The 26,521-nt window shown below is 36.7% G+C and overlaps 1 protein-coding gene across 1 annotated transcript in view; it reads left to right on the forward strand.

Moving 5' to 3' along the window:
• Nucleotides 1-26,521, forward strand: part of KIAA0825 (KIAA0825 ortholog) — a 250,652-nt gene that overhangs the window by 39,100 nt on the left and 185,031 nt on the right. Inside the window, exons 5-10 of the mRNA XM_068175710.1 lie at nt 4,431-4,525; nt 12,869-13,096; nt 14,072-14,337; nt 15,584-15,734; nt 19,612-19,802; nt 22,092-22,274. Of these exons, the coding sequence (XP_068031811.1) occupies nt 4,431-4,525; nt 12,869-13,096; nt 14,072-14,337; nt 15,584-15,734; nt 19,612-19,802; nt 22,092-22,274 (1,114 nt within the window). The remainder of the gene's footprint in view (nt 1-4,430; nt 4,526-12,868; nt 13,097-14,071; nt 14,338-15,583; nt 15,735-19,611; nt 19,803-22,091; nt 22,275-26,521) is intronic.

Consider the following 26,521-nt stretch of genomic DNA (forward strand, 5'->3'; position numbering starts at 1 on the left):
TGGGGAAAGCAAAACTTTGAAAATCCAAAGGAAGTCAATAAAATATGGGAGACTTGAACATGGGGCTTCTTTGAGAAGACCAGTGACATTTTTAATGTGTGTAAGCCTACATGCACAAACATAGGTACATATGAGTATAAAGAAGGAGCGTCCAGACTGTTAATTGGAAAAGGAGGTGAGATAATGTAGTAGAATATGTTAGTTTAATAATGAAGGAGCCTGTTAAATGACTGATGTGGGTGTAAGCATCATTTGGCTCTTTGCCTGTGGTCCTGGAGTCACAAATTTACCATAAGCTAGATACCTATTTATCTCAGCTGTGAGTTCTTAACAAGTAAGGCAGCAATGCTGTGAATACACAAGAATTTTAGCTTAAATGTTTAAGGTTTTCTTTGAAGTCTTGATATAAAAAGTTATAAATAGCAGATCTTAGTGATGGTAATAAAAGAATGTGAATATATAGAAACTTACTTGTGGTTATAGTTAGAATGAAATGTTATATCTATAAAAAATGAGAATTGAAAGAGAAAAAAAAAGTAAATTTAAGGTAGAAAGCACAGAATAGAAAATAGGGAAAATATCCAGTCAGTTAGACTATTAGTTGGGCTTTTTTAAATTCTGGACCATTTTCTAAAGAAAACTGTTAGCAAATTTATCATAAAATACATTAAAACATGCTGGAAAAAACCCAGTAAGTTTCTGGTATTGGCTATAAATGATGAGGTTCAAAGAGTTGGATGGCCTGGTTAATATCTTTTGGTTTTATGTTCTACCATTTTATCTTTCTTTTTTCCCAGCTTAAATCTGTCAATGTCTTTCGAAAATGCAAAAAAATATTTGGGAAAAAAACCCCAAACGTACAAAAAAACCCCAAAACAAACAAAAAAACCCCATAAAAACTGCTAAGTTCTACAATGTTGTGTAAGTGTATGAAAAATAGTGTTTACTTTCAGAATGCAAATCGATTAAGGGGAAGGTTAATCTACTTTGGATAAATTAAATCCAATGCTGGAAATTTCATAGAAAGAGAAAAGCTCTTTAAAACTTGGCCATTTACTACTAGTAGCTTCAGATCACTGAAGACCTCTAAGGTTATGCCTGGAAGATAAACTTTGACAATAGATAATCTTTGGCAGCACCTGATCATTTAAAACCTCTTTTAATTTCATATTAAGTGCATTGCTTTAGGACTATCTGCACCAGTATTGTTTACCAACTTTATGCTACAAGACAGATTTTTGAAATACTTATCATTTGGTGTTATTCTTGTATCTCTTTGTGACTCACAGAATCACAAAATGGTTGAGGTTGGAAGGGACCTTTGGTATTCATGTTGTCCAACAATCCCTGCTCAAGCAAGGCCTCTAGAGCCAATTGCCCACAATTATGTCCAGATAGCTTTTGAGTATCTCCAAGGATGGAGGTTCCACAACCTCTCTGGACAACCATACAGTGCTTGTTCACCTTCACAGTAAAATAAGTGTTTCCTGATGTTCAGAGGAAATCTCTTGCTTTGGATCTCTTTGTGCCTGTGACCACTGGTCCTGTCATTATGGAAGACTGATTCTGGTCTCTTTGGACCCTCCTTTCAGGTATTTATATACATTAGTGATATATCCTGCCCTTACCTTTCTCTTCTGTTGGCTGACAATCCCAGTGCTCTCAGCCTGTCCTCCATTCCCTTTGTCATCTTCCATGGCCCTTTGTTAGACACTCTCCAGTATGTTCATGTCTGTCTTGTACTGAGTAACCCAGAACTGTACACACCACTCCAGGTGTGGCTCATCACTGTTGAGCAGACAGGAAGAATAATTTCCTTTGACCTGCTTATAATGCTTTGCCTGATCCAGAGCAAATACCATCAGCCTTTTTACTGGATTATGTTCAACTTCATGTACTTCTGGACCCCCAGGTCCTTTTATGCAAAGCTTCTCACAGCTGGGAGAACACCAACATGGGTTGATACCTGGGTTTTTTCCTCCCCAGGTGCACGACTTTGCTTCTTGGACTTTATGAGGTTCTAGTGTGTCGATTTCTCCAACCTCTTGAGGTCCTTCTGGATTGGCACCATGACCATCTGCCGCTCTGTTTGATGTCAGCTGCAGACTTGCTGAGGGTTATTGCACTGCGACACAAAATAACTCACGCACTCACTCAAGATCAAAAGAGTAAAAGGAAGGAACTTTTATTTCTGACTTTGCAATATATAGAATTCCAAAAGTGACAGTGGATTGGAGGATGAAATTGCTACCTCTCCAACCACGCTGGTTAAACCAACAGTCCATCAATTCTCTCTTCTTACTAAGAAGAATGCAAAACAATCATTATTTACATGAACAGTGCATGATAACTCTAGTAGAAATATGTAAACATCAGAAGGCATAGAAAACTTTTAAAAGAACAGGGCAACAGAGGGTACACTGTACCCCATCATCCAGATCACTAATGAAGATGTTAAACACGATTGGACCTAGTATTTATCCCTGGGATAGATTGCTAATTATTGGCCTCAAACTAGACATTGTGCCACAGATCACTGCATTTGGGACTTGTCTATTCAGCCACTTTTCAACTCACCTTACTATTTGTCCAGTCCACACATCTTGTCTACATCTTGTCCTGTAACGAGATCTTATGGGAGACAATGCCATGGGCTTTATTGAAGTCCATGTAGAAAACATTCACTGCTGTCCCCTCATCTACCAGGCCAATAATTTCTTCATAGAACTTTATCAAGTTGGTCAAGCATGACTTCCTGTTACTGAAGCCATGCTGAATGCTCCTGATGAATTCTTTGTAATGCACCTGGAAATGCCTCTATTACCTTTGTTGGGGTTGAAGTAAGGTTGACAAGACTCTGGTTCCCTGAGTCCTCCTCCTTGCCACTTTTGAAAATAAGAGTGACATTTCCTTTCTTCTAGCCTTTGGACTCTTCTCACAGTTGCCATGTTTGACCAAAAATTATTGAGAGTGGCCTTGCAACGACATCTGCTAACTCCTTCCACATTTGCAGCTGCATCCCATGAGGGCCCAAGGATTTCAATATGTTGAGTTTGCTTAGTTATTCTCAGACCTGATCCTCTTACACCTAGAGTACATCTTCCTTGTTCCAGCTTTACCTCCTGGTCTTTAATACCTGGGATTCTTGAAGGTTTGTTTTGATAGTAAATACTGAGTTGAAGAAGACATTAATTGTCTCAACCTTTTCCATATCTATGTTACCAGGTCCCCCATCTTGTGGAGCAGTGGGCTCATGTTTTCTCTAGTCTTCGATTTATCACTGGTGTACGTATAGAAGCCATTCTTGTTGTCTTTGACATCCCTGGCCAAATTAGTTGCATTTGAGCTTTAGCTTCCTTAACTTTCTCCATGTTCAGAAGTTATTTATGTGTCCCTCCCAGGTTACCCATCCTTACTTCCACATTCTGTATGCATCATTTTGTGTTTGAGTTTGGCTAGGATCTTCTTGTTCATGCATGCAGGCCTTCTGACATTTTTTTTTTCAGATCTCTTGAGATTAGCAGTGATGATACTTGAACATTAATCAAATTTCTTGTGTCCCATTACCTAGGGACTTATCCCACGGGATTCTTCCAAGCAGATATTTGAAGAGGCAAAGGTCTGCTCTTCTGAAGCCTGGGGCTGTGGTCTTGCTTTTCACCCTCCTTTGTGCTCTCAGGATCTGGAATTCCACTATCTCATGGTCACTGCAGCTGAGGCTGCCTTGATTTTCAAATTCTCAACAAGCACCTTCATTTGTGCTTGTATCACTTGGAAGAGGAATCATCAATATATTTCAGGAACCCAGATTTCTTGAAACACTGATAAAAGTGATATCAACCCCAGATACTGGTTTGTCCTTGACAAAACTGGAGCAATATCCCATTACTCTAAGATTTATAAATGAGCTTTGTACCAGCCCTTCTTAAGGAACTTCTGTTGTTCTTTATGTTTTTATAAGTGATCATTTTGCTTATAATATCTATAGTAATTAACTGTCTTTTTATTCTTATTGTATTGGTGTTTCCAAATAAGTAAAGGCTGTAAAAATATATTAGTGTTCAATTGATATAATTCTTTGAACAAAAAGGAGACATTAATTTCTATACAGCTGATCTAGTGTTATCCATTCTCCTTAAGAAGAGATGACTTCACAATCAGTATAAAAATGCATTAATGTCAAAAGAAACCATATTTTACGCATTATATGTGCATTTGTATAAAATACAAGTACCACCAGATGTTGATTCAATCATGTTATACAAAAGAAACTATATATAACTTGAATTTGACTTTATTATAATATTAGTATTCCCCTGCATCTTCTTGAGGGTTTTTTTATGGTTCATATTGATATATTAGATGTTGTAGGCTGCTGACTTTTCTACAGAATTAATCTAAACTTTGATCTCTTTTGTCCTACTGTGCAGGTGTTCTGAAGAGAGCTAGTGGGGAGCTTTTAATAGGAGAAACTAGAGCAAATGAAACCAGCGTGCTTCCTGAACAGTTACTTCAGGTAGAAGAGGTGAGTATGTAAAGAGTCTTACACTTTGTATGTGGTTTTCTTTTGAGTGTGTCTCTAGTGTAGGCTTTCACCATATTCATTATAAACACCTATTGCCATAGTTTCATTACTTCAGCTTCTGTGATTACTTCTTTGTGCAAAGTTTCAGTTTAGGTGGAATAAAATCTTATGACATTCAAGTAAGTTGTTGGTTTTGTTAGCGTTCAAGTACACATATAATCACAGGAGGTGATTATATGCAGATGCTTTTATTGCAGAGCTCTGGGAATCAGGGGTACAGACCCAAATCTGACTCCAACATGGCTTTCGAGCTGAACGTATTTTATATTCTATTGTTATATAACTTACATATTCATTATTAAACCTATATTGTTCTATTGTATACATTGACTTTATCCAAGCATGAATTTCTCGTGATCTTTCTCAAGCCCCTGACCAAAATTTCCCATGATTATTCTTATGATTAAACAGTAATTATATTGGATTACTAAACAATCATCGCATCTAACAATTATATAATTTATCATATACTAGCTACACAGGTGCAGTTCTAGCAAGTAAAAGGCCTATACTTTCCCAGGGTATTTTCCCAGGGCCTACTAAGCCTAATTTTCCTTCTAACTCCCCAAATCCTCAAGATTTTAAAACCCTTTCACTATAATTTTCCCTCCTATGAAAGTATTTTCACTTCACTATAAGTGCAAATGCTTTCACTTGCTACAGTATTTTAATTTCTGAGTTTATACGTGATGTTCTTCAAATCCAGGATTGATGTAAAAGTTGTCCTGGATGCTGTCACAAACTGGAGGATCAGAGGATGATAGGTGTGGATCCTGTGTCAGTGCCTTTATTATTTTTCAGTTCCAGGACGTGCTCTTCTGTAATTCTCCTTTTAGGACACTGTAGACTAACAAAATTACTAAGAACACAATTAATAGGATTATCACACTCTCGATGATAGACTTAATCCATCAATTCACATTCCACCCTTACCCTTTGAAGACTTTGTCTAACCAGCTTGTGGTCAAATCCTTTTGCTCTTCTTGTGCTTCATGCTCTATTTGTTTCATATTCTACATCTGCAGTTACATTTGTATTGGGTCCAGGAGATTCATATGGTTTCCCATACAATATCTCATAAAGACTGACTGACATCCCACTCGTAGGCTTTATCTGAATTCTCAGCAATGCTATTGGTAAAGCCTGTGGCCACTGAAGTTTGGCTTCTTGTCATATTTCACTGATTTGCCTTTTTAGTGTCTGATTCATCCTCTCTACCTGTCCACTTGACTGGGGTCTTCATGGTGTGTGGAGGTCCCAAGTTACTCCCAGCAACCTACTTACTTCTTTTACCACCGTGGCTATGAAATGGGGTTCCCTATCTGATGATATCCCTAGAGGCACCCCGAATCTGGGAATTATTTCTTGTAGTAACCACTTAACTGTTTCTTTTGCTTGGTTTGTACGACAGGGCAGGGTTTCTGGCCATCCAGAAAATGTGTCAACCCCTACTAACAGATATTTGTATCCTCGATTTCTTGGTAATTCTACAAAATCTACCTGCCAATAATATCCTGGTTCTATCCCTACCCCCTGAACCCTTCCTAGTTGTGCCTGTCGTCTAGCCACTGGGTTGTTTTTCAAGCAGATCTCACATTTTGACATTATTGATTTTGCCATTGTTAACATTCATACTGAGACCAGATTGTGTTTTAGAAACTTCACCAATGCCTCTGCACCCCAATGACATTCATTATGTTTAATTTGTAGAACCTCTCTCATTACCAAGGGGGGTACCACAATCTGTCCATGTGCAGCTACATAGGACCCTTCTGGATTCTTCCGTGCATTCAGCAAATATCCCAGTTTCTCATCTTCTGCTGAATATTTTGGCTGTGGAGATAAATTGAATTGAGATACATTAAGTTTTAAAGGTACCAATGCCATTGCTATTTGCACCTTTCGAGCAGCCTGTCAGGCTGTCCAGTCTGCCTTTCAATTTCCCTCACAAATTTTGGAGCTTCCTGATTGATGTGCTTTACAGTGCATAATTGCCACATGCTCAGGTTTTTGTACTGCTCTTATCAGCTGTAGAACTGCATCTTGATGTTTAATGTGCATCCCTTGAGACGAAAGCAGACCCCGTTCTTTCCATAGGGCCCCATGCACATGCACCACTCTGAAAGCATATTTTGAATCAGTCCATATGTTTACCTTTTTCCCTTCACTTAAGTCTAGTGCTCTGGTTAAAGCAACCAGTTCTGCCTTCTGGGTGGATGTATTTGGTGGCAATGCTTTTACCTCTACCACTGTACTGATTGTTGTTACCGCATATCCAGCGTATCTGATTCTGTTCTCCATGAAACTGCTTCCATCTGTGAACAACTCCCAATTTGGCTCTTCTAGGGGGACATCTTTCAGATCTGTTTTAGCCGCACACGTGTGTTCTATTACTTCCACGCAATTGTGTTCCAATGGGCTTTCTTCAGATGTTGTACCTAGGAACAAGGCTGGGTTCAAAAGGCTAGTTGTTTTTAATGTTACATCATCTTGCTCCATTAAGATTACCTGGAATTTCATCATCCAGCTCGGGGATAGCCAATGGCCCCCCTTCTGCTCCAACACAGTGGTTACCATGTGCGGTACATAGACATGTATGGGCCTTCCCATGGTGAGCTTCCTGGCTTCTTGTGTCAGGATCACAGTGTCTGCGACTGCCTGCAGACGTGAAGGCCACCCGGCACTGACATTATCAAGTTGTTTGGAAAAGTAGCCCACTGGCCTTTTCCAGCTTCCCAAACATTGGGTTAGGACTCCCAATGCCAGGCGCAGCTTATCATGTACAAACAGCTGAAAATCTTTGGACAAATCAGGTAACCCCAATGCAGGAGCAGTTGTCAAGACCTCCTTTAGTTTGAGGAAAGCCTCCTTCTGTGGTTTGCCCCAGGTAAATGGCTGCGTCTTCTGGGCCTCATACAGGGGTTTTGCAATTAGTTCATAGTCCATGATCCACATGCAGCACCACCCTGTCATCCCAAGGAAGACTTGCAGCTTGTGTAGATTCTGGGGCTCTGGAATGGCACAAATAGCTTGAATATGGTTAGTACCCAGTCTTCACTGCCCTTATGAGATTTCATATCCCAGGTAAATCACAGTCTGTTGGGCAATTTGTGCTTTTTCTTTAGACACCTTATATCCTCCCATTCCCGGTGAATTTAAAATCTCAATTGTTACCTTTATGCAACTGTTACCTTGCTTTATCCTCTGTGGCTATCAGTATATCATCAACATACTGTAGCAGCAGGTATTGTTCTCTCGGTACTTGCCCATTTGCAGTCCAAATCTCCAGCTCATTCACCAGTTGATTTCCAAATAGGGTCGGACTGTTCTTGAATCCTTGTGGGAGCCGTGTCCAGGTCAGCTGGGTTTTTCTTCTGTTCCCTGGATTTTCCCACTCAAAGTCAAACAGGTACCTACTTTCTTTGTCCAGGGGTATGCAGAAAAAGGCATCTTTTAGATCAATTATTGTAAACCATTTATATATGTCTTTCACGGATGTCAACAATGTGTAGGGATTGGCAACCACTGGATAAATGTCCTTAGTTATTTCATTTATGGCTCTCAAATCCTGCACTAGTCTATACTCACCATTGGGTTTCCTTACTGGAAATATAGGTGTATTATATTCTGATTCACATTCTTCTAAAATTTGGTATTTCAAGAATTTATCAATAATTTTTACTATTCCCTACTGTGCTTCTAGTTTTATAGGATACTGTTTGATTTGTACTGCTTTTGCCCCTTCCTTTAATTCGACATGTATTGGTTGTGCTAATTTAGATGTTCCATGTATATCTGTTTCCCATACTGAAGGAATTACTGCATCTTCTACTTCCATAGGAATAGAGGGAACTGGTTTTTCTTTAATCATTAAAATTTGTCCCATCTTTGATTCAGGTATTTTCATCAAAAGCTCCCCATTCTCAAAGGTTATTACCGCATCAAGTTTTGCCAATAAATCTCTCTCTAAAATGGGAATTGGACACTCAGGCATATATAAGAATTCATGTGTTAAGACTTTATTTCCAAAACACAAATCTAGGGGTTGTAGGAATGGCCGATTCTCCTCCTTCCCTGTGGCCCCAACTATTGTTGTTTGTTTGTCCCCAGTTTGTCCTTGCAAATCATTTAGTACAGAATACATGGCCCCTGTATCCACCAGGAATTTTACTGCTCTATCACCTAGCTGTATGGTCACTAAAGGTTCCTTCATATATCCCTTTTCTAGTCAGCTACTGTATTCCGCCAGCACCATTAATTTTGAAATATCCTGATCCTGGCTTGGCTGGTTGCCCTGGTAAAACCAGTCCGGGCACTCTTTTTCCAGTGACCACCTTGTTTGCAATAAGCACATTGGTTAAATCCCAGTCTTGGCACAATAGTTCCCCCGTGTCCCTTGCCAAGCCCACCTCCCCTGCCCAGTCCACGGCCACCCCTGCTCCTCCCTCTGATGCCTGGGTTTCCTTTCCCTTTTATTAATGCCAGGAGATTTTGCTGTTGCCTTTTACTGGTCACTTTTTCCCTGTTATTGTATACTTTCCAGGCTACTTCAAGCAATTTATCCAGATTTCTTAACTCCTCCCCTTCTAGTTTTTGTAATTTCCTCCTAATATCATCCTGTGACTGCCCCAGGAAAATGAGAGCGAGCTGAATCTTCGCTTGTGCTGCATCTGTTTGGAGGTCTGTGTATTTTCTCGCTGCTTCCTTAAGCCTTTCCAAAAACGCAGTAGGGGATTCTTTCTTCTCCTGCCTTATCTCATACAATTTAGATCAATTTATAGTCTTAGGCACAGCATTCTGAACCCTGAATCCCTATGTGGACCCACTCTCCATGTTTCTTTGGCCCCCACATATGCCCTGGTGCATTAGGGTCCCACCCTGGATCCTCCGTTGGAAAATTATCATCTAGAGTTCCCATTACAAGCCTATTTCTGATATCCTTCCTTGCCCTTTCCTTGGCTGCTTTAAATACCATCTCTTTCTCTGTAGAATCCATTAGGGTATCTAATATTACTTGTATATCATCCCAATCTGGATTCTGAGTTTTCATAATCATTTTTATCACCCTTGCCACTTTATCAGGATTTTCCCTATAAGTCCCAGCCAATTGTTTCCAAATTGCTAAATCCGCAGGGGAAAAAGTTACTTTTACAAACACCAGCCCCTCCGCTCCTATTCCCTGTCGTAAGGGGGCAATCACAGTCCACTTCTGTCTACCCAGATCTTTCCTGGCCAAAACCGGGGCAGGCTTTGACTGACTTTGAGTCCTATGAGATACCGGTATTGCAGATTTACTTTCATTTCCACTATCGCTATCTTCTTCACTTTCATCCTCCCCCCTTCCTTGTATCACAGTTGAATTTAGATCATCTCCCGGGGAAGAGGGGTCAGGTGATGAAGGGAGAGGAGGATAGGGAGAGAAGGGTTGAGTGGGTGAAATGTTGAGTGGGTGAAATAGGACTAGGCAAAATAGGATTGGGTGAAGCAGGTGATGAAGTAGGGGTAGGGGCAGGCAGAATAGGATTAGGTTCTCTTGGTCTTGAGGGGCTACCTGTAAATCAACATCTGTATCGTTCCTCCGACTCAGACTTTCTTTCAACGCAAGACATTCTAAACAACGTTTCTCCTTCACACAAACCCCACGCTTGTCACTTGCAGATGCTCTAACCACCATCAATCCACATTCAACCTGCCATTCTGGCTTATCTCACAAGTAGAAAAACAAATCAATATATGGCACCTCATCCCATTTTCCTTTGCGCTTACAAAACGACATCAATTGCAAAATAGTGTTGTGTTGCAAAGTCCCATTCATTGGCCACTTTTTACCACCCTCCAAGACGTATTCTGGCCACCATGTATTACAGTAATCAATTAACTTACCCCACGTAAATCTTGCCCAAAATTACCCTGTTTCCAATGTACTAATAAGCACCCCAAAGGAGAAGTACGTGGTATGGGGGCATTGCCACCCAAAAGACCTTTAAGCTTCTCCATATTACAGCTACAAGACACCACAGCATGCTGATCCCGCAACGCTTTTGGGACATCTAACGGACGGCGCCTAGGCAATACCACAGGAATTCCTTTAACCCAACCGAGCATAGCTTTCGCTGTGTCTTATCGGCAGGCACCAGACCAGAGTAAAAGCACCTGTCTCCAGGGGATGTTGTGAGCGGCGGAGGGTCATGGCGCCAATGGGTTCCCCAAGAACCCCTCGGTGCCGGCTGGAGTGTGATCGGGTCACGGGGTCCTCAGCAGCACTCGCAGGGTCCCATCTGGGGGTCGCCAAAATGTTAGTGTTCAGGAACACACATAATCACAGGAGGTGATTATATGCAGATGCTTTTATTGCAGAGCTCTGGGAATCAGGGGTACAGACCCAAATCTGACTCCAACATGGCTTTCGAGCTGAACGTATTTTATATTCTATTGTTATATAACTTACATATTCATTATTAAACCTATATTGTTCTATTGTATACATTGACTTTATCCAAGCATGAATTTCTCGTGATCTTTCTCAAGCCCCTGACCACAGTTTCCCATGATTATTCTTACGGTTAAATAGTAATTATATTGGATTACTAAACAATCATCGCATCTAACAATTATATAATTTATCATATACTAGCTACACAGGTGCAGTTCTAGCAAGTAAAAGGCCTATACTTTCCCAGGGTATTTTCCCAGGGCCTACTAAGCCTAATTTTCCTTCTAACTCCCCAAATCCTCAAGATTTTAAAACCCTTTCACTATCAGTATTAAGTAGTTATTAACAGAAAAAATGTAATTATAAGATACCTCATAACAAAATGGAAAAAAAATTACTTAAATATGATAGCTTTCTTAGCATTATACATATAATCTCAAATAACCTTGAAGAATATTTATGAAGTTCTTAGAATGTGGTCATAATGGTTCTTCCTAGAGGTATAGGTACTCATAGAATATCTAATTTCTCTGATGCCAATAACCTACTGTGTAATAAGCACTGTGCTTTGTAGAATGTACGTACAAGATTGTTTTTTATCTGGCTCCCATTTACTACAATACACATTTTTATTGTTGATTTTGTGGCACATAAAGGATCCAATCGTCTCATACTTTATGATAGTAGAATTTAATTTCTTAATAGCTTGATTTTAATGCTGAAATTTTTTTAAAATTTACTTTGGATTGGTGTGTGAAACTAATACTAATATGTATTACAAAGAAGAATTTTTTAGGTAGATTGGGATGTACTTGATCCCCATTAAAAAAAAAAATGAGGGAGTGCAAATGTGTGTGTCCATGGGGGCTGTCCCTGTGGTTACAAGAGCTGGATGTTGCTAGTGGGGAAAGGGAAAGGAAGAAGGATACAATTTTTAAATTGAAGTAAACTGGAAGGGCTTCACTTTGTAGCCCTTCATTCTCTTCCAATTTAGTATTATAGCTGGAGGAATAGTTAGGAATCTGTCTTTTCTATTCTCCTACTGTGCCCTCATGGTGGAGGTATTTACTGAACATCATCTTACGTCATTAAAATATGTCTTTTACAGTGGTGCAATTCTCAAATGGCCACTTCTGGAAAGGTTTAAGTCTGATAAAATTCATAAGAACAATGCAAAATCAGATAAGTCAGAAAGTAATGATGTCTTGCTGTGTCTACTTCTGGCAACTATTACACTTCAGATTACTTCAGAAGTCTCTGTTTAAAGAAAGCAAGGAACTGATGTAAGCCACAGGAAAAGTCAGCATTGGCCTTAAACTACACATCTCTATTTAAACATTTTAATATTTTCTAAATCCAGTTCTAGAGAAGTGAAATACAATGTGGGTGTGTTAAAACCAGCTCCTCTTAAGTGTTTCCCATTGAGATTCATGGTCAGTAATTTCCAGTTGTTAACTTGCAGTGAAAATTATTACAGGGTATACAGTGTTAGATTGCTTGTTATACTGTTGAAAACACCTATGAATTCTTTGACTTTTTAAAAGTAGGGTCTGTTAAAGATTAAAAATTAAGTAAAGATGAAACATGTTTTTATAAAAGGTGTCTTGTTTAAACAGTAATTCTTTTTTTCTAAAAATATGATGACATGTTTAATGTTGCTATGCATTTTGTTGAGTGTAAATACTGTTTTTAGTGTGAGTTCAACACTAGTGGACTATATTTTAAATTTTTAAAATAATTTCAAAATGTGATGATGTCCTGTAATTTAATTTGGATGAGCATTTAATTTTTAGACAATATTAACACTCAGTAATGACTTTGAATTGATTTAATTTTAATATGTGTTTCAGCCTATTTTACTGAGTTTTGGCTGGAGAAACGCATTTAAAGACCTGTCTTCTTCTGTGGCTCACTGTATAACAATAGCAATTGAGGATTTTTCATCTAAAATTCTTCAACATGAGCAGAAAGAAGAGTTTTCAGCTGCAGGCTGTGCAATGAGTCTTGTAAACAACCAGCAAATGAAGGAGTCCTGCAGAGCAGTCCAACAGGAGGAGCAACCAAAACGAATTGCTAAGGCAGGTATCAAAAGATCTGAAGTTTGAAGGGAGACAGAATGCCAAGGCAGTTTGCCATCAACACTTTGAAGTACTTACAGTACTATTAATATTCTATATCTTATATAAATGGAATTAAGAAGAAAGCGAGAGGCATTACAATGTGAAGCTGAACAGAGCTCTATACAATAGCCCATAGTTTGTACTTGAAAGAATTACCTTTTAAACTTCACTGGCATTTTTTTTCAGCCAAAAAGTTCTGAAGCGTTCTGATTAGTATCTGCTCTGTTACCAAGTGGCTAGATGGGAAAATGTTGAAAGCTTTGAAATATGGCTGTAGAGGGATTTCCTGTATTCATATCATTAGACATGCCACTCAACTAATTGGCATAACCAGTAATAAAGCCAATTTTGAGTTATTTGATTCAGCTGAAAGGTCATTTATTAATTATATTTCTTTTGTAAGGAAAGGTATGTTTGAAAGACTTTTTCTAGTAAGATCTGCAACTCTGCTAGCCGATTTAGAATGCTGTTAGCAAATGCTTGCTTGAAATAACACATGAGCTTTGGGGAGATAATATGTATGACTTTATAAAGAGATGACATGTTTGTTTCCAAAGTCAGTGTTAAGAAATGTGTTTGTGTATTTTTCAAAATTAATTAGTTTAGAAAATTATCATTATTTACAAGGAATTAACCTTGTGCTTTGAATGTACGTTTAGTGACATCAAAACCAAATGAATACATTACTAGCATAAGATGGTTTAATTTTTCCCCTACTATAGAACATGCAGCTTTAAAGCAGGAAGGAATGAAAGAATATTTAATTTACTTTTAAAAAATGTTACTCCTCTGTTTAAGAGGTCAAAATGTTTGTAAAGCTGATTCAATATGTTTCATGCCAATTTCATTATTCAGTAATCTGACCCTAGGATATATAAATTAAGCAGTGCTGTCAGACTACAAATAACTTGGTGCCACATTTATTTCTCTCAGTTTTGTTCTGACGTCATGGAAGAACTTGACACATTGCTTCCATTGGCTCTGGCCTGCAGAGATGATTCTCTTCAGGAAATTAGAGCAAACTTTGTAGAGGCCTGCAGCAAAGTGGCAACAGCTGTTCTGGCAAGACTAGAGGAGAAAAGCAGAGACGTTCCCTTGAAGGCTCCCCTGCAAGACCTGTATGCTGCCCTTTCCACGGCGATATATGTCTTCCAGCATTTTAAAATGTATAGCAATTTAATGAGAGAAACAAGCAAAAAGTATGTCCTTTTTACTTAAAATGTTTAATTCAAATGTAAATAATATGAGACTTCATCTATTTTTGTGATACAGTGTGGTGGTAGTTTTCCAAATTGCATCATATTTTTTAGCACATGCAGTATGTGTACTATTTTATGGAAATACCTGAATCAACCTGATAGTCCACAGCAGCCATTGCAAAACAAATTATTTATGTGTAGGATCTGCATTTGATTTGCAGATAGGATTTATATTTAATTATTAAATTTGAGAAAATAGGATTGTCCAGGGAACTGAATGTTCTTTGCTGTCATATAAATAAAGTGCTAGGGCCTAGATTTCCTTTTCTGACCTTTGCAATGCCTAATTGTCATAAGATCTGGTTCAGGACATAGCAATCATAGAGGGCAATATAAAAATACATTTCTGTGATTTTTCCTAACACCATGTTTATTCAGACATGTAAATAAATACATACAATACAATACATAAAATCATTGTAGTTTTAGAATTTAGCTTGTTATTACATGCAGGATAAAAATCTAAGCAGATATTAAGTAGGAATGTAAAGTCAAAGGCAGTGTTTGACCTGGGGGAACTTATAACTGCACTTGCTTTTAGAAGATTTTTGTCTTAAGGTACTAGGAATCTATTGGTCCATATATTTCCAGCCATGTGCATTTTAAAAGTAGAAAGAGAGTTTTTGGGGAGAGACCCTGAAGTAGCACAATTTTTAAGATGTGTATGATTTCTAAGTGATTATATGCACTGTTGAGCTGCTTTCCCTCTGATGTTTTACTGTCTCTTGCATGAAGTGTATCTCTGTGAGTGGGAAGTCTGACCTAAAATACTGCTCAATAATTCTACTTAGGTGTATTATCAAAGAGTTTTAGTACATGGCTACCAAAAGCAATCTCTGTACTTTGTGCTTATGTGTTTTTTTGTCACACTCAGTGCTGATGTAATAATTGCTGATGCAAGAATGCTGCAATTAAAAACTCCAAATAAGTGAATGTCGAATGTACTTATCTCAGAAAATAGGATGAAGTAATTTATTTCTCAGTGATTGGCTAAAAGAGAATTTATAGACAAGCAGACATACTCTGAGAACTTTTGAAACCAAAAGTTACAAAACTGAATGCTAGGTTCAAGACCAAAAGGAAATGATTGATACTTACTAAAAAAAACTATTTGCAGTACTATGATTGTTACCTCCTAGTGCACAGCCTTTCAATCACTGTCTTTTTAATCATTCTTTCTGAACAGACCCCTGTTCCTAGTTCCTATCCAAAAATGTCAGGAATTCATCAACATTCTCCAGTTTCAAGTTACGAACTACTGCATCAGAGTTTGTGCTACAAGCATTTTACAGGATGCTGAGAGCCACTGCTGGGATGACTACAAAGCTTTTTACGAGGTGTGAGGTTAAGTTTACTATGGCTCACTTTTACAAAATGTGTTTTAATGTTTGCCAGCTCACTGACTAATCAGAAGCATGAAATCAGCATTGTTTGTACATAAGGATTATTGGAATTTACTATTTTGAAATATCTATTATTGCAGGCAAGTATCTATTTAAAAATTATGTAGGAAAACATAGTCATTTAAAGATGAGATAGATTGTTACTGTGGCAAGTTTATGTCATTTACTTAATAAAATATTTATTGTGTATCAAGGCATTTATATAAAACTCCGTAAAGAGGACACCATCACCTTAATCTCTAAGAACTTTACATTTCTTTTAGAAAGTGTGACATATGAAGATCTTTTTCTGGGAAATTTTTTATCTGAGTCTTGGATTTTCATTTTCAATTTGTTCCCTTTTTACTTTTTGTGAGTCAAGGGTGAAACAAAGAAAGGTGGTCAATATAGTTACCTAAAGCATTTAGCAATGTGTTTCTGAAATAACCAGTGCCATTTCACCTGCATCCTGAAGTCATGGGTCTGATCTATAGCTATAATCCTAATGATTCTATGAAAAAAAAATTAAGATAATTATTTTCATTTATTGGATTTTTTTCCTTCATCCTAGTTAAATACAACATATTGACATACACTGTTTGAAATAATTTTCACTTAATTGCAGGGTGAAGTATTATATAGGTTTTTAATCAATAACAACTGATATCTCTTGAAGACAAAGTCTTGTTGGGGATGGGAATTTGGAGTGACCCTAACAGCCAGGGACCCAGAGTGAACAGCCACAGGGGGGAACAGACACAGGGGGTGCGCGGGGGTACACAGAACACGGCTAGCTAACAGATCAGAACCCCTAACCTAAACCCCAAACTGCAATGCAACACTTCCTTGTATAATTTTCCGTGTGAGAAAATTTGTGTGTTCTGTTAAGCATTTTCTAGAATTCTTACATGAGAGAAAATTCCATCTGATACATGTAATCTACAAATACCATATAAGAAGCTGCTCAGTCAGTGACAAAATCTTTGCTGGACAGGCATGCAGATCACAGAATAATTTATCAAAATGTCCATCTCTCAAAGACAAGTAAATAAACATTTCAGTTTTGTTTGAATTATAGATGATAAGGTAAGAAAGGCAATAGCTTTTGGCAACTGCTGAATCATGATATGATCTTCATTGTCTGTAGTGCCTATGGTGCTGTGTCCTGTTTACTGGTGACCCAGTAACTTCACCATGGAGAAACAGTTGTCTGACAAAAAAGAATATGGAGTAGCTAAATAGTTTTATCATTACTGAACAGAACTGATGTGTGTAGGAAGGAATGAGGAAAACTGGTGTCTCAGTTCTTGTTGGAGTCCACAACATCCTTCTGGCTGCCCTGGCTGACTTGAGACCCTGGCATGAAGTCAAAAACAGCTGTGGCTTTGATTTTAGCCCATAGGAGAGAATACCAACTCTATATGAGGAATTACAAGCCAAAAAAGTTTGAGTAGTGTAATAGGTAAATTGACACAAGGTAGAAAACTAAAATTTTGAGGTTTTTTAGAATTCAGAGATGCAAGACAGAAAAATCTGAGCATACCCTAACCTTTTCTTCCTTCTTCTTGTCCTCCATATCTCAATGTAATAGTAACACTTTTCTATTAGTTTAGGATAGGGACACACTATCCAACATAGATTTTAAGTATTAGTACAAGAACTATAAACATTATATACATAATTTTAAGTATATAATGTAAGAGATGCCCAAGGCTCAAAAGAGACTACCATAGCTTCTGTACCAAAAAAACCTCAACAAGTCAAAGAGAAACTATTATAGATAAGAAGAAATAAACAACCTTAAAAACACAACTAGACACATTCCAAACCTCTTCTTCAACTGCATTCAAACTAGAAAAGCAAAAACTCTTTTTAATCTCTCTTAAAGTCACCCTAAACTTAAGAACCCCAAAAAATAAATCTGCAAGTTCTGTATGTTTACAGGATTTGAGGTGAAAAGTATTTCATTTTACATCATCACTCCTCTTTTTACTGGGCCATGGGAGATGGCCCAAGGGTTGACCATGATCTGCTCTGAGTTCCTTCAGGAGGCTTGCTGCAGAGCAGATGTTACTTCAGTTGATCTCTTGTAGGCATGCTAAATGGAAGAGACTGGATTAAGACCTATTGCTTGTTACAGAGGCAATTCCCTGCTGAAACTTCCAGCAGTGAGAGGTGGCTTCTTCCAACGTATGAGCTCAGCAGGAAGAGTGCACCACTGGGCCAGCTCTCCAGATTATGTTTTTGAATTAAACTCTTGTGTAGCAGACGTCTGCTGTAGCTGTGGGAACTTATGTTTTCTAACAGTCAAAGAACAAAGAATTGTCCAGAGATAATACTGAGTGGCATATGTAATAAAACACAGTTGCTTGTTTCCTCATATATAAGCTAAATAAAAGCTCACATCTGTTTTTATTATATGAAGCCTGAAAAAATAGCAGATGTTTATCAGTGGAATTGTCCAGAAATGGCAACAAATAGAAACACAGGTCAGAAAAGGGGAGTGAATCTCATTTAAATCTTCAGTTTTATTTTTATTTTTATTATTTATATTGTTGCTTCTGCAGTGGAGTTACAATACTAAAAAAGGAAAAAGTGCTATTACTTAAATAAACCAAAGCAGAGAAAGTGAAACAATTTGTATTTATAATTACAAAGTTAAAAAGTAAAGTTTTTCAACAAGCTTGTTTATTTTGTTCTTTGTTGTAATTTTTGCCACTTTTTAGTATAAAATGCACTTCAAATATTATGTCAGAGGCAAACCAAATAGTGACAACTTCCAATAATCTGCTAATGCTCATGCTAATACATTTAAAAAGAAGGCAGATTATTTTTTATTTTATTGTTAAAGAATGCCTATCAAATTCTGAAAGCATTTTAAAAATTGTGGGGTTATTTTATATGTCTAATAATGCTAAAATATTAACAAATTCTTTAAATATTTCTCAGTTTCTTTGGGATATGGGAACTGAAAATTGAAGTCTTTGTTTTCAAAAAGCTTCATGATAATGCTATTTGCTGAATAGGTATTACTTGAAATATTTAAACATGAAACGTATTTCCTGGGTACTTTTTAGAAATATTAAGGAGTAACTGCTGCGATTTTGACTCCTGTATATTTATTTCTGTGTCTTAATGGGATAGATCTGTTCAGACAATGAAATATTAATTCCAATGATGCTTCCTTGCCATGATGCTTCCTTGAAACCAAATGTTTGGTTTCGATACATTCAAATTACAAGAGGAAAAAATATCTTACTAAAACAATCTGGATATCTTATATTGTAAGTTTAATAGTTCTTCTCTTCTCTTCTCTTCTCTTCTCTTCTCTTCTCTTCTCTTCTCTTCTCTTCTCTTCTCTTCTCGCATATCTATTATATATAACCAAGGCTTTATAGTTGTGGCTATGCATAGCATTTCTGTATCTGGGTAAATACCCATGCTTAAGTAATTTAAATAATTATTTTCTTTGCAGACAAAGAAACTACTATGTTAAGTTTATCTTACTATTCTACTGCGTACAGAATACTGTCTATGTTTTTAAACTAAACTTACAACACTATGGGTTTTGAGAATAGGTTAATTGATGACATAAGAGTTCAAATGCTGTGGTTTTATTTTGTGAAAGAACTATAATTTTGTGACTGAAATGCAACATGTATTTCCTTGCAAATAAAGATGTCTCACATCTTTTCAAGCATCATTTTTGGCCATCATATTCCTGGAACTCTTTAGCTATTTCCTTTCAGATTTAATTAATTAGACCTATAGGAGTTAAACTGACATTTTGGAAGATGTGTTTTTGTTATGTAACATGTGGTGGTTTTGATAGGGGGAAAGATGCTCATTCTCTGTCCAGATGTGGCATTACTTCTGCTGTGCTCTTCGTCATGATCTATGGACTATTCTACCTCCAAAGACAGCGCAGGAGATTCTTACAGATGTACTAGAGCAATCTTTGGATATTCTGTCCTCCAGATATTGTCAGGTGTGTCCCAGTTACAAAAGAACACCACAAATCAGGTAATGGTTGTATATTTAATGTACCATTTTAATGGATGAAATAAGTAAATGTTAGTTTTCTGTTATTCACTGCTTTGATTCATGTTTCAATGTTAATGAACACAGCAGAGGGAATAGACCAAATCTGTGCATTTTGATGTCTGTTTTAATAAAATTTATTTTATATAGTCAAGTATATTTAGTAGTTATATTGCAAACTGGGCAGACTCAAAGGCCTCTTTCAACTCTGTGAAATTGTTCCATAAACTGCTTGATTGGTTTAAAAGTCTCACAATGAAAGTTCATAGAGGATTGGTAATGCAACCAAAAATGTGGACAGAATTGACAATGTCAGGATTAGAAATCAAGCTGTTGATTCATTAAGAAAATTTAATGAGTTCCAGTAGAATTTGTGTTTTTATAGGGCTTTTCCAGTGAAAGAGGTACAAGGTCACATCAAAACATTTGTCAGAATGATGCCAGTGGTGTAGAAGGAGAGAGGAGAAAGAAGCTATTCCTTTTCCTGTCATTTTAGAAAATAAGAAGTTGGAAGTTTTTCTTGTTGCAATTCTTATATTTTGCCAGAGAGTACAGTCTTTTTGAGAAATACTAAAGCAGGTGTCTTCAAGTGGAAGTTAACCCTATCTTTGTCCTTTCTATCCAATGTCTTGTTTTACTGAATAAACAGGTGTATTTCTCCTAACAGAATCACACAGAGTAACAGAATGGGTGAGGTTGGAAGACACCACAGTGGGTCACCTGGTCCAACCTCCCTGCTCAAGCAGGTTTATCCCCATGTACATAGCACAAGGCCAAGTCCAGACAGTCCTCTTAGAGGTTTCCAGTGAGGGGCAATCCACAGCCTCTCTGGGCACTCCGTTCCAGTGCTTCGTCACCCACATAGTAAGGAAGGTCTTCTTCATATTCAGGTGGAACTTCCTCTGCATACTTTCTGACCATTGCCTTTAATCCTATTGCACAGCACCACCTAGAAGAGTTAAACTCTTAGAGGGTTAGAGACGCTTACCAGGTCCATGCTCTATGTGACCTAAGAGTTATGTGCTGTCATCTCAAATTTTATTATGAAAAGGAGTATTGTCATGAAAGCTCAAGTAACTTGCACATTATCACCTTCTTGAAATAGGTAGGAAAAAACCAAGACTTTATTTTATGTACCTATTTGTGTGCTCTGTTCCTGCAATAACTTACTGTAATCAGGCTTTTCTGTATCTTTTGGTACAGATACAGAGATACAGATACAGAGAGGTTTCCTGAAAACTTGCCTGGAAATTTTTTTGGGGAAAAAGTTCCCTGAAATATGAAAAATACAATATTACTTAAGTATCATATTAGTCAATTCTATATGAATTTACTTCAAACTACTGAACAAGAAAGAACATTAGAATTTTGTAGAAAAGTAGTATATTCATTAGGGTGATTCTTGAATTTTTCACTAAGTAAATTGAACTATCCAGTCATGAATAAATGAAAAAAGATACTCAATTTAATTCAATATATTTTTATCACAGAATCTTTACATTTTTTTTAATATTGTTGTAGTTTATGAGGGTATCTTTTCTCCCAATGGTTCTTCAAATGGTAGAGAACTGATGTATAAAGGGACAAATGTCTGTTTATGTGTGTTTGCCTAGATTTTTCAAAAATAACATGATCCTTAAAAATGCGTATGATCACAAGTGCATCCATGGCTTTTAGGTACTTAAGTAGTTTTTAAAGTCCAACTTCATACCTCCCATATTTTTTGTGTTATTCATGTGTTTCATGCATATTGTATGTCAGCATAATCCTGTGAGATTATGTTGTAGTTTAGGTTCTTGCTGTTGTTCAGGCCAATGGCTTGTGGCACTCTGCCAACCACTATCAACAGGCAATAGATTACTGAAATGTTCCACATTGTAGAGTTGCATGGAGTTAGTTTTGTAAATTGAAGATTAAGTTACTTTGTTCCTATTTTTTGCCCTAGGATTTAAAAATAGTATATACATTTTAATTATAAGAAAACAAAATTTATATTTATTTACTTTTAGTTTAGAAAGTAAATTGTTCATGCCTAGTGACACTGTCCTTTGACACTTAACAATTTCCAAATTTTACATTTTACTAGTTTCAATAACAACTTCTCTGTGAAAGGGTTGTGGGTGGAGATTTCCTGCATCACTGACGAGGAAATTTAAAGTCCATGTTATGATTTTGGTGTTTATCCTGTCAGAGGAAATGTCTGCTTAATTGGAATTTACCACTATCAAGGTGTCTTAAGTAATATTATTCTTGGGCTTTTTTTGCCTACAGAATTGATATTGCAGCAATTTTGATGTCCACTGAAGATATGCTCTGGTCAATTTGTAGTTCTGTGCAGGAGTTTCTGAATCCACACAAAGACAGAAATCTCAAGATCTATAAAATACATAGCCACTGCAATAGTCTGATCTCTGTGCTGGCTATTTTAACTTCACCATTGAAGAATTTGTATGAGTGAGTATGAAATAAACATTTAATTTGAGATAAAGTGGTTCTTGAGCTCACATGGATAGATTTACAAAGATGAATTTTTGTGTTGAAATCAAATGTAATCCATAGTATTGTCACATTTTAATAGTCTTCGACTATTTCTCAATTTCATCCTATACTTATTTTTGTGATCTTATCTAAAGCCCAGTTATATCTGCTGAGATTTTATTAGCTTTGGATCAAACGTCAGTGCTGTGCATTTTTTTTTCTGTTAATAACATAGACCATAGTGAATGTCTGGGTTGATTTCCTCTGTGACAAAACCATTAGAATTTTATTAGTTATAACTGCCCCAAATTTGCAATTTATTTTTCCAATTAGGACATATTTCTTTTTAAATATGGTCTTATTGATCTGAAAACATTTACTACTATGGTACCAAATACTTTGGCAAGGTTTTAAAGGACTTAGTTATTCATCAGTTGAAAAGAAATCGTCTTACTAGTTCAGATTTATCTACTTCAGGTTTTCAGCTAAATCAGAATGTTCTGTTGTCATCTGATAATGTTTCTAGAAGTACAGGAATGTAAAGGTAATTTACTAAAATGATCACCTGGTTACACAACCAGTATGCTGCAATAAATGTAGTTAAAAATATAAGAATATAGAATGCCCATATTTATAAAATCATGTTTTCACAAGTCACAGCGGTAAAAAATGGGCATGTAATTTGCACTGAAATTGGGTCTGCGTCTTTTGTTAATAAAATTCATCTGTACATTTGGTGTAAGAGACAATACAAAGTGGGACCACAAATTTTAAAAAGAGGAACAACAAAACCCCAACTAATGAAGCCACATCCTATTTGATTGGCTTTTACTTCATTATTCAAAATAAGAAAATTCTAGGTAGTACTAGGATGGAGTCTTCCTGCATATAAACTTCTTTAACAATTTTTTTTTTGTTCTGTGTGGGCTCATTTTAATACTTCTGGTCTCTAAAGAGTATGCAAAAGTGGATTGTAACTGGCTGTTTGATCATATTTAACACAGGCTTATGAATAGATATCAATTTAGAACGTGGCTCAGGAACAGATTAGGTAGCCCTACTATGGCAGTGGAAATGGAGGTAGGAAAGGACATTGCAGTAGCTGTAACTGCTTTTACTGTCAGTTTTGGCATTTCATCTTTCTTTTATGAAAGCCCTTAAAATGATAGACCAAAGTAAATATGCTGTATAATTTGTCCCTTTAAGCAATTCTAGTCTCCTCCACTGATCAATATTGTTTACATATTTATGTCCAATATTGTTTACATATTTATGTCCAAAAATGTGTGCAAAATGTCCAAAATTTATGACAAAAAATGTGTGCTTGCTGGAGAATTCATGGAGTTTCAGAACAAAGTGCCAGTGAAAAGCTTGTTTTTTATTTTATGTAAAATGCTGCAGGTAAACAACTTGGTCATATATCTTTCAGAGTCAGGGATGTGAATTTCATTACCTGAATTTGCTTATCTGGAGATCATGTGCCGAATGTAGCAGCTCATTTAATTTACTACAAAGTATTGTGCAAATCACCACCAAAATACGGCAGCTTTATTTAAAGAGAATACAAAAAATTGTCTTATTTTGTTACATAGCTACAAAAATTATATTAACACTGAAGACCATTTCCATATAGATGATGCATGTTTTACAGTAAGTAAAATTGGATTTTTTTTAAAGACCTTCTCTTCAGAACTTGTGTTTTTACAATCTGTGAGACCCCATTATTGAAACAATTTTTTTATATATTATAATTAATTACAGCCAATATTTGTCAGGTAACCTGACCCACTGTCCAGAGTACAAAGAAGATAGTGGTTTAGGCAATCAGCTTCCAATTATATTCAATTTGAAACATTTTGATATAGTGAATTTTAGTTGAAGTACCTAGGTATATTGTTTACTGGGGTATGCATAGTTCATTACATTAAAAATCTATTAATAATAAATTCAAAAGTTACACCTGATTTTAAAGGAATATTAATCTTCCATCAATTCTTTCTGCAAATATATTGTATAATCACAGTTTCCATCTGTTGTCTTGGCTCTATATCTTTCACACATTTGGTAAAGTTAACTGGAAGTGAAATCTTCTTTTCTTTTAAATCTGTCATGCTGTCTTTTTGTACTGGAAATTTTCCCTTAAGTGACTAGAAGTCAATTAATCTTTAGACTTTTCAGGAAAATTCTGTGTAATCATAAAAGTGGCAATGATGAAACATTGTTTTCCAGGAGTTGTGTAATATTATGACTGGCTCATTTCCAACTTATTAGAAAGCCTGTATTCTCTATTGCTTAAGGGAACTAAAATTATTTAAATTTCTTAATTATTTTGTGGAAATTGAACAAAATCATAAGGATAGTGAAAAATTAGTAATATCCTTGACTTCAGATAAGGTGATTCTATTTTCTCATTCCTAATTTTGTTATCTAGACTTTCTTTTTTGTATGACAAGATTACTTAGATGTGGTCTGAAATTCACCTATGAATCTTGGCCCATCAGGGTTTAATACTTGTTTTTCTGTGCTTCATTTTTCTCCATCCTTCTATGGCTTTCTAAAGTATCTTTAGCATAATGGAAAAGTTGGTTGGAAAGGACTGCTAGAGGTTTTCTAATCTAACCTCCTCCTCAAAGCAGAGCAATCACCAAGAGCAGTCAAGTATGACTGTGTTTGACTGGCTCAACTGACACATGCCAACTACCAGGAACTGAAGTTTTACAACTTGTTGTGAAGCCTGCTCCACAGCTGCGATGCCTTAGTGCAAAATGTTGCCTTATATCTAGTGTGAGCCCTCAAAGCTGCTGGATATAATTTGCTGTGTCACATCAGCCCCACTGAGAAAATTGGTCAGTGTTGTCTTTGTAATTACTGTTTGGGTGGTTGTAGGCTGCCATTACATGAATTGACACTTTAGCCACCTCATCACTAGAGTAAAGGATCTAGGGCCCTCAAACATTTTTTACAGATTATTCAGTTTAGTCTTCTCCAGTTTCATGACATTCTTCTTGTAGGCCCAACAGCTGCACAAAATATTCTAGGTAAGGCTTAAACTGTTGACAAGCAGATGAAGTAAATCACTATCTTTGTTTTAGTTGCTGTGTTCCTTCTAATACAGCCCAGTGTGTGGTTTGCATTTTTTCTAGTGATAATACACTGTTGCCTTGTCTTCAGCACCCTGCTGCCCATAAACCCCAGGTTTGTGATTGGGTAGGGTGGCACTCAGACAAGTCAGTTCCCAGGCTAGGTTATTGTAATTCTGTAGTTGAAGTAAACACTTGCTCTTTACCTCAGTCAATTTTGTGAATTTCTGTTGGCCCAGTCGTCCATGAGTAGGCACTCAGCTGTTTATTGTGTTAACTACTGTATCTGCTCCCCCCAGTTTAGTGTCACCTGAAAATCTGCTAAGCAACTGTTCTCTGTCGGCTTTTGTCCACATTGTTGAGGACCTGTTGAACAATGAGTCTCTAGAATGTGCTCCCCAAATCTACTGAGTGTTTCTATTTTTTTGCTGCTTTCTCAAACCCTCTGAAATAAGAGGATTTTCATAATTCTGAATTTCCAATCATCATTGTCTTACTTTCTGACAAGATTGTTGTCAGTTACTCAGTTCTAGTAGCTGGGGTTTCATGTAGTGGATCACACAGTTTCAGTACTGCCTGTGAATACACACGAGAGTCCAATGTCATTCTTTACTCATAAGTTTGTAGAGGAGTATATTACCTGGGCCTCAAAGTAGAGACTGTCTTCTGCCTCAGGTTCAGGGTTAGTCAGTTTGGAGCAGATCTATTTTTGTTCCTGTTTTGATATTCTTTAGCCTTTTATATTGAGTAGGTGATGATACTCTGTAAAGAAGAATATAAAGAGTAAGGTGGATGCACCATTTTGTTATTTCATAGTATGAATTGTTTTATCTTATTTTCTAAACAAGAAGTTGGGTAAATTATTTAAATGTTGAGAGAAGCATATAGAGAGTCTATTGGCAAAATTGCTCTCTATTGTTGTAAATTCAATGTTATTCAATATTAAAGACTGAAAACATTTCTGTTTAATATATGAGTTATAACTCGTGAAGTTGCTTTTTAGTAATGTTTATTCCTTATACAGAGAGAAACCATACAAGCACTACAAATAAATGCTGTTAGGATTCATCTTGCTGGCATCTCATTTCTTCACACCTGCACTCAGGCTTACAGGATCAATTCTCACCTTGTCATTCTCTATTG

The sequence above is a fragment of the Anomalospiza imberbis genome, chromosome Z (assembly GCF_031753505.1).
Source record: "Anomalospiza imberbis isolate Cuckoo-Finch-1a 21T00152 chromosome Z, ASM3175350v1, whole genome shotgun sequence".
NCBI lineage: Eukaryota > Metazoa > Chordata > Aves > Passeriformes > Viduidae > Anomalospiza > Anomalospiza imberbis.